This window comes from Littorina saxatilis, linkage group LG8, assembly GCF_037325665.1.
Source record: "Littorina saxatilis isolate snail1 linkage group LG8, US_GU_Lsax_2.0, whole genome shotgun sequence".
Classification (NCBI taxonomy): Eukaryota; Metazoa; Mollusca; class Gastropoda; order Littorinimorpha; family Littorinidae; genus Littorina; species Littorina saxatilis.
The window spans coordinates 2749905-2759004 of NC_090252.1; the positions used below are offsets into that span (position 1 = coordinate 2749905).

At 46.4% G+C, this 9100-nt stretch overlaps 1 protein-coding gene across 1 annotated transcript in view; it reads right to left on the bottom strand.

Moving 5' to 3' along the window:
* The window catches only part of LOC138974456 (multidrug resistance-associated protein 1-like), a 45452-nt gene that overhangs the window by 15996 nt on the left and 20356 nt on the right, over positions 1-9100 (bottom strand). The window contains exons 9-16 of the mRNA XM_070347173.1: positions 8919-9003; positions 7066-7132; positions 6432-6558; positions 5434-5610; positions 4655-4822; positions 2635-2824; positions 1977-2079; positions 1591-1726 (exon numbers count right to left, since the gene is read on the bottom strand). Coding sequence (XP_070203274.1) covers positions 1591-1726; positions 1977-2079; positions 2635-2824; positions 4655-4822; positions 5434-5610; positions 6432-6558; positions 7066-7132; positions 8919-9003 — 1053 coding nt within the window. The remainder of the gene's footprint in view (positions 1-1590; positions 1727-1976; positions 2080-2634; positions 2825-4654; positions 4823-5433; positions 5611-6431; positions 6559-7065; positions 7133-8918; positions 9004-9100) is intronic.

Consider the following 9100-nt stretch of genomic DNA (forward strand, 5'->3'; position numbering starts at 1 on the left):
CCCTTCGTGGTCGGCTGGGCGTTAAGCAAACAGCTGACTGGTCTGGCCCTTCGTGGTCGGCTGGGCGTTAAGCAAACAGCTGACTGGTCTGGCCCTTCGTGGTCGGCTGGGCGTTAAGCAAACAGCTGACTGATCTGGCCCTTCGTGGTCGGCTGGGCGTTAAGCAAACAGCTGACTGATATGGCCCTTCGTGGTCGGCTGGGCGTTAAGCAAACAGCTGACTGATATGGCCCTTCGTGGTCGGCTGGGCGTTAAGCAAACAGCTGACTGATCTGGCCCTTCGTGGTCGGCTGGGCGTTAAGCAAACAGCTGACTGATCTGGCCCTTCGTGGTCGGCTGGGCGTTAAGCAAACAGCTGACTGATCTGGTCCTTCGTGGTCGGCTGGGCGTTAAGCAAACAGCTGATTGATCTGGCCCGTCGTGGTCGGCTGGGCGTTAAGCAAACAGCTGACTGATCTGGCCCTTCGTGGTCGGCTGGGCGTTAAGCAAACAGCTGACTGATCTGGTCCTTCGTGGTCGGCTGGGCGTTAAGCAAACAGCTGACTGATCTGGCCCGTCGTGGTCGGCTGGGCGTTAAGCAAACAGCTGACTGATATGGCCCTTCGTGGTCGGCTGGGCGTTAACTCTTACCAGTTCGCTCCCTTGCCCATCGTAAGCAAGCTTACGATGCCCCCCCCTGTAGTTTTCCACTGACCAATTATCTAATTATAAATTTTTTTATTTTTCTTTTTACATTGGATGGGTCGGACAGTGGATAAACTCATATTTAAGACACACTTTATGACTGAAACAAGCTGGGTTTTTGTTATAAGTTAGTTATAGAAATGCATTATTAGGCACACACAAAAAAAAAGTCTGTTAACGGTAACATAGGCCAAAAAAATAGGGTCGGTAGGTCGGGACTTTTTTTTAATTTTTTTTTTATTTCCCCAAAACATATTTTTAAGTTATTTTGCCAAAAAACAAAGCCCCCCTTTTTTTCCAATTTTTTTTTTTCAATTTTTTTTTTTTTTTTTTTTTTTTTTTTTTTTTTACCAAAATAATGCCAAACAAAAGTCTAGGGTCGCGCGAAAAAATAGGGTCAGTCAGGATACCGTAAACAGAATATTTTTTTTGGGGGGGCCTTAGGCATGAAACGTCCAACTTTGAAATTTGGGTGGGGGTATTCAGGTGACAATAACTTTTTTGTTTATCAGCAAAACTCTATAAAACTTTGCTATGTAATGTAAAATGAATGCCCAAACAGACTAGTTAGCAGCATATCTAAAATAAACTGAACACAAAAAAAATTCTTCTTTGTGTTTGTCACGTGTTCCAAAAAATGGGCGTACAAATTTCAACAAAAATCATGTTGTCACCCCCATAAAATTTTTACCTTTAAAGATAGCACAATTCTCTTTGCAAATATGAAAAGCTTATTCATTTTCCTTTCATTTGATATATAACTTTCTATATTTCATTTAGAATATGACCCCAGATAGCCACTCGGCAAGTAGGCACCAACAGCACTGTAAAATATGCCCTAAAACCCCCGAACTGGTCAAACAAACAAACACAACTCTCCCTCATCGTGCTGTCTGCTGTACACACCTTTCCTTTCTCCATAGTTTCGTCCTGTGTCAGACGCCCCACCTCGCCCCCCTCTCCCTCATCGTGTGCGACGCTCAGTCTTGCCAGGTTGTTCCTCTGTGTCTCTGACAGCGCCTTGGTGGACCGACTGTGCTTTCTGCGACATGAGAAAGACAAGACATTGCACACAAATTAGAATTGGCATCTTTACAAGCAATACGTCCGCCAAGCACCCAAGCAACCTATCAGTCAACCGATCAACCGATCAATCAATGAATCTGTCATTCAATCAAGCAGTCAATCAATCAATCAAGCAATCAACTGGCATAAAAGACAAGGAAACACGAGGAAAAGAAGGGAACAAAGAAGAAGAAGAAGGGAAGACGTGACACATAATTCACACGTACCTGCGTCGACTTTTGACGAGGTTGTCGAGCTCCTCGCCAGATGTCGCTGCGTCTGATGTCGCCGTCTCCACGTCCTCCCGTATCTTGCTGATCATTTTGGAAACTGGAGAAAAACCCAGAGAGTACCATTCAGTTGGATAGAGAAGTCTGAAGTTGTAAGCCCTTTCCTGCTGTCTGTTGTCTCTGTCTCTCTTCCTCTTCTTATACTCTTAGTTTGTAACTGCCGCAATCGCCAGTCCCTGCACACACACAAACACTCTCTCTCTCTCTCTCTCTCTCTCTCTCTCTCTCTCTCTCTCTCTCTCTCTCTCTCTCTCTCTCTCTGTCTGGCATATGGCTTATGCCACAACCCTCGCAAAATAAAATTTGATTTGATTTGATTTGATTGATTTGATCTCTCTCTCTCTCTCTCTCTCACTCTCTTTCTCTCTCTCTCTTTCTGTCTCTCTCTCTCTCTCTCTCTCTCTCTCTCTCTCTCTCTCTCTCTCTCTCTCTCTCTCTCTCTCTCTCTCTCTCTCTCTCTCTCTCTCTCTCTCTCTCTCTCCCCTTCCAATTTCTCATTTCCTATCATCCTTCCTCCCCTTTGGCTACAAGACATTGTGCAGTATCAATTCAAATGATCTCTAAAATTCCCAACGTTCATCCCATTTCCTCTCACTTTCAGGATCGTCGTCATCTTCGGACGACTCCTCCTGCTGGAGGTACGTCTTGAGGAACTGAGCGAAGGGTCCGTTGTGCGTCATCAGCTCCTCGTAACTGCCCCGCTCCGTCACCACGCCGTCTGACATCACCAGCACCTCGTCCACCATGGGCAGCCAGTGCACACCGTGCGTCACAAGGACACGGGTCTGGAACACACAGAGAAACGGTGTGACGCAGTGTGACTAAGTGACGTCACCACGCCGTCTGACGTCACCAGCACCTCGTCCACCATGGGCAGCCAGTGCACGCCGTGCGTCACAAGGACACGGGTCTGGAACACACAGAGAAACGGTGTGACGCAGTGTGACTAAGTGACGTCACCACGCCGTCTGACGTCACCAGCACCTCGTCCACCATGGGCAGCCAGTGCACGCCGTGCGTCACAAGGACACGGGTCTGGAACACACAGAGAAACGGTGTGACGCAGTGTGACTAAGTGACGTCACCACGCCGTCTGACGTCACCAGCACCTCGTCCACCATGGGCAGCCAGTGCACACCGTGCGTCACAAGGACACGGGTCTGGAACACACAGAGAAACGGTGTGACGCAGTGTGACTAAGTGACGTCACCACGCCGTCTGACGTCACCAGCACCTCGTCCACCATGGGCAGCCAGTGCACGCCGTGTATCACCAGGAGTCGGGTGTGAAATGGGGAGATGGAAAATAGGACGGAGATTGGTTCCGCAGTAAGTGATGCTGGAACCAATCTCCTTGCGCCCAAGAGAATAAAGAGCAATGGAATTAACATGCGACTATCATCCTCAAAGGGAAGAGAGAAAAAACGATAGACTGTGAGACCCAAAGCTATAATGGGGGACAATACACCCAGCTTCCCAGCCCCCCCCCCCCCCCCCACCCCCCACCCCTCCACCAAATACCCGTGTGACTTGGAATAATAGGCCGGGAAAAGTAGGATATGCGCCGAAATGGCTGCGATCTGCTGGCCGATGTGAATGCGTGATGTATTGTGTAAAAACTTCCATCTCACACGGCATAAATAAATCCCTGCGCCTTGAATTTGTGCGCGATATAAATTGCATAAAAAAAAATAATATAAAAAAAATAAATCCCTGCGCTTAGAACTGTACCCACGGAATACGCGCGATATAAGCCTCATATATTGATTGATTGATTGATATTCACCTTGTTCTTGAAATGTCCTTTGCTATTTGACCGTAACACTAGTACTTGGCATCTTTGATTCTGTTTGTTATCTGTATCTACGAATTGTTTATCAGGAGTCCTTTGCTATTTGATCTTAACACTAGAGCTTCTTGCATCTTTGGATCTGATTGTTATCTATATGTACGAATGTATCTACTATATGTACGAATGTATCCACTATATCAACGAATGTATCTACTATATCTACGAATGTATCTACTATATCTACGAATGTATCCACTATATGTACGAATTTATCTACTATATGTACGAATGTATATACTATATCTACGAATGTATCTACTATATGTACGAATGTATATACTATATCTACGAATGTATCTACTATATCTACACATTGATGTTATATATTTACGAATTGTTCATCAGAAGTCCTTTGCTATTTGATCTTGAAATCAAAATGCTGGCATCTTTGGCTCTGACTGTTATCTAGACTCATCTTGTTCTTGAGCAGTCCTTTGCTATTTGATTTTAACATTAATGCTAGAACTGTCATCTTTTGTTCTGACTGTTATCTAGACTCATCTTGTTCTTGAGCAGTCCTTTGCTATTTGATTTTAACATTAATGCTAGAACTGTCATCTTTTGTTCTGACTGTTATCTAGACTCATCTTGTTCTTGAGCAGTCGTTTGCTATTTGATTTTATCGATCATTAATGCCAGAACTGTCATCTTTGGTTCTGACTACTCATCTTGTTCTTGAGCAGTCCTTTGCTATTTGATTTTAACATTAATGCTAGAACTGTCATCTTGGTTCTGACTGTTATCTATCTTTATGGATGACTTACCTTGGACTTGAGCATTCCCTTGGGCCCCACCACCTTGTTGAAGATGTGTTTGCCCACATGGGAGTCCACGGCGCTCAGCGGGTCGTCGAAGAAATAGATGTCGTTGTTGCTGTACACAGCCCTCGCCAGGCTGACCCGCTGCTTCTGACCGCCGCTCAGGTTGATGCCCTGTGACGGACAATGGTCAATATAGAAAGCACTGAACGTATCGTCACAGAAATAGATGTCGTTGTTGCTGTACACCACCCGCTGGTTCTGACCGCCGCTCAGGTTGATGCCCGGTGACCAGGACGGTGACCAGGACAGTGACCAGGACAGCGCTACCCCCGGTTAAGACCTTCTACAATCTGAGAAAATCAAGTCTTGAAAAGCAGGAGTCTTAAAACGAGGATACACTTGAAGAGTTTATCAACAAATATTCTGAGAAAAAAACCAGAGTCTTACAAGGGAGGGGGTCTTATATTGTATTATAAAGTCTTATATTATGTTGGGTCTTGAAAGCGGGTCAAACTGTAAAGAGCTCTACTGCGGGATACTGTACACGTATTCATTCCGTAGACTGTTTCTCTACAATTCATAATTCGACAAGATACCTCAGTTTAATTCTATTCAACAACAACAACAACAACAACAACAACAACAACAACAACAACAACAACAACAACAACAACAACAAAACACACTCAGTGACATATCATAGTCTATCATTAAAAACAACGTTGTTCGTGATACCATAGTTTATGATATTACAGTTCGGTGAAACCAACGTCTCATCTTACTTTCTCTCCGATCTCTGTCATATCGCCAGCTGACAGAATCTCCAGGTCCCTTTCTAGTGCGCATGCGCGGAGGATCTGCTTGTATCTCTTCTCGTCGTATGGTTTCCCAAACAGGATGTTGTTGCGCAGTGTTGCATTCTGGATCCACGCTTGTTGAGGCACGTACGCTACAGGACTCTGGAGAAAGCACACAATGAAGTGAGCTGAGATGTAGGGCGTCATTTTCTAAATGCGAGTCAAACTCTAAAACGTCAACATTAGAAGAAAAAAAGTGAAACCCGGAAAAGGAAAAATGATATTCCCACTGGCAAAGTATACCCCACTGCTATGATAGTGGATGGAATCTGGCTTTTGATTTTAAGCAACGGTACCGTATAACAGACGTTAGGAATTTCTTCTCGCAGATGTTGCTCTTTAGAATAAAATTGTACTAGTTCACAAGAAAAAAAAAAGGTCTACCGACTTTATTTGGCTTGTGTTCCTCGAATCCAACCTACTTGTTTCGGTCTATGATATTGCTACCCCCGGCAGAAAGCAGATTAACGCCCTCACGGCAAAGCCATTAAGGGCATCCTGTCACCCCCGTCCTACCCGCCACCCCCGTCCTACCTGCCACCCCCGTCCTACCCGCCACCCCCGTCCTACCCGCCACCCCCGTCCTACCTGTCACCCCCGTCCTACCCGCCACCCCCGTCCTACCTGTCACCCCCGTCCTACCTGTCACCCCCGTCCTACCCGCCACCCCCGTCCTACCCGCCACCCCCGTCCTACCTGTCACCCCCGTCCTACCCGCCACCCCCGTCCTACCTGTCACCCCCGTCCTACCCGCCACCCCCGTCCTACCCGCCACCCCCGTCCTACCCGCCACCCCCGTCCTACCTGTCACCCCCGTCCTACCCGCCACCCCCGTCCTACCTGTCACCCCCGTCCTACCCGCCACCCCCGTCCTACCCGCCACCCTTATCGCTCAGCCCGTCTCTCTCCTATTCAGCACTGACCTTGAGAGTGACCTGACCCATGACCTTCTCCATCTCCCCGAGGAATGCTGAGATGAGGGAGGACTTGCCGCTCCCTACCGGCCCCACCACTGCCACCAGCCGACCTTGACCGATCGTCACGTTAATACTGCACGTACAGGTAACGTACAGGTAAGGTGCAGGTTAATTACAGGTAATGTTAGGTTATTTATGTGTATATGTTGCATACAGGTAAACGGTAAAGGAAAGCCCCAACACCGCCACCAGGCTGCCCTGACCTAAGGTCACGTTGATGCTGCACGTAAAATACAGGTGCAGAACAGGAAACATATGGGTTGAGTATAGGTGACGTATAGGTGACGTTTAGGTGACGTTTAGGCAAAGTATAGGTAAAGTACGGGAAAAGGATAGGTGAACAAACGTTATCTAGCGAAGGTACAATAACAATAGCAATACAAATAACAAACTCTCAGTTTTCCACCCATCCAAATCTACGTTTCTCTTCGAGTGTACGTCACTGGTAAGTAAATGTCAAGCCTTATCTTACAAAAAGCAAGCTGAACAGGAAGACGGCTCACTTTCTGAGTGTCGTCACTGGTAAGTAAATGTCAACCCTTATCTTACAAAAAGCAAGCTGAACAGGAATACGGCTCACTTTCTGAGTGACGGCTGAAACTCCTTGTCCCACGTGAAAGTTCCGCTCCGAACACTCACTGCATCCACTGCACACACACAAAAACACGGGTTTCAAACAAATGATAGTCAAGCTAGAGATACAAGCATCTGGTTTGTCCTGCTACAGGGTGACCCAAAAAAAAGAGTACCCAAACAAAACGTCATAAATTGAACAAAATTAAAGCAATCTTCATAAAATTTATTTACACACACAAGTAGCCTCTGCATGATTTCAACAGAAAAATGTTAGCGTTCTAGCTTGTCTTTCAGGAAAGTTATGCTCATTCTACAGAACATGCTACAAATGGCCTCCCCCGGATTTAAATCCCCCAGATTTCTATCTTTGGGGGTTCCTGAAAGACAACGTCTACAGGAACAACCCACAGACAATCGCAGAACTCAAGCGAGCCATCACAGCAACCATTCGCGGAATCTCGCAACAGGAGTGTGTGCGGGTGATTGATAACTTTGCGCGGCGAGTTCAAGTTTGCCTGAATCGGCGCGGAGGCCATTTGGAGCATGTTCTGCAGAATGAGCATAACTTTCCTGAAAGACAAGCTAGAACGCTAAAATTTTCTGTGCAAATCATGCAGAGGCTACTTGTGTGTGTAAATAAATTTTATGAAGATTGCTTTATTTTTGTTCAATTTATGACGTTTTGTTTGGGTACTCTTTTTTTTTTGGTCACCCTGTATCAACATGTAATGGACATGTTTTCCTGTTTGATTCCTTACCAATCGTCACATTAAGAGTCTCTCTGTTTGGCATGCTGTCAGATTGTACTGTAAGATTTTGAGTACGTTGTCATTGGTCTACATCAAGATTTATGTTCAGTCCAAACCAGCCAAGCAACCTCGGCTCACCATCTCCGATCTGGCAAAGGCTGTTACGCGGAATGAGACTATCCTTCCAAATTCCAAACATCAACCCCTACTGCCTATGCAGGACCTCAACATAAAATAATTCATACCAAATACCTTCTTCTTCTTCTTCTGCGTTCGTGGGCTGAAACTCCCACGTACACTCGTGTTTTTGCACGAGTGGATTTTTACGTGTATGACCGTTTTTACCCCGCCATTTAGGCAGCCATACGCTGCTTTCGGAGGAAGCATGCTGGGTATTTTTGTGTTTCTATAACCCACCGAACTCTGACATGGATTGCAGGATCTTTTCTGTGGGCACTTAGTCTTGTGCTTGCGTGAACACACGAAGGGGGATAAGGCACTAGCAGGTCTGCACATAAGTTGACCTGGGAGATCGGAAAAAATCTCCACACTTAATCCACCAAGCGGCCGCGGCCGGGATTCGAGTCGTGGGTTCGAACCCCGGCCGGGTCATACCTAAGACTTTAAAATTGGCAATCTAGTGGCTGCTCCGCCTGGCGTCTGGCATTATGGGGTTAGTGCTAGGACTGGTTGGTCCGGTGTCAGAATAATGTGACTGGGTGAGACATGAAGCCTGTGCTGCGACTTCTGTCTTGTGTGTGGCGCACGTTATATGTCAAAGCAGCACCGCCCTGATATGGCCCTTCGTGGTCGGCCGGGCGTTAAGCAAGCAAACAAACAAACAAACAAACAAACAAATCGTATAAACCAACTCATGTCCAACATATATAGGCACTTAGACCTGACGGACAGTAAGCCCCTTAAATGTGACCCCGCCACAGCGCCCGTCATAACAAATACCAATTCTGCACAAAAGCATCCAGGCCGTTAATTGTCACTATGTGTCGAAACAGACGGGTGATCTTATGCTAGGTCAAAGCCTTGGCACGTCTGACACGTTGAGACTGTATCCTGTACACGGCAGGGAGTGTGTGATCCAGGAACTCACTTGCGTCCGAGTCGTACTTGACCACCCCGGGGTCCAGGTCTGCCACACACAGAAACTTGTTGATTCTCTGCACGGAGACGATGGCCTGCATGGACAATAAAGGAGACGAGCATGGTAGATACAGTAGAAAACATGTGTGTGTTTTTCTGGGCGAAGACAACAATAACCTTTAAAACCAATTT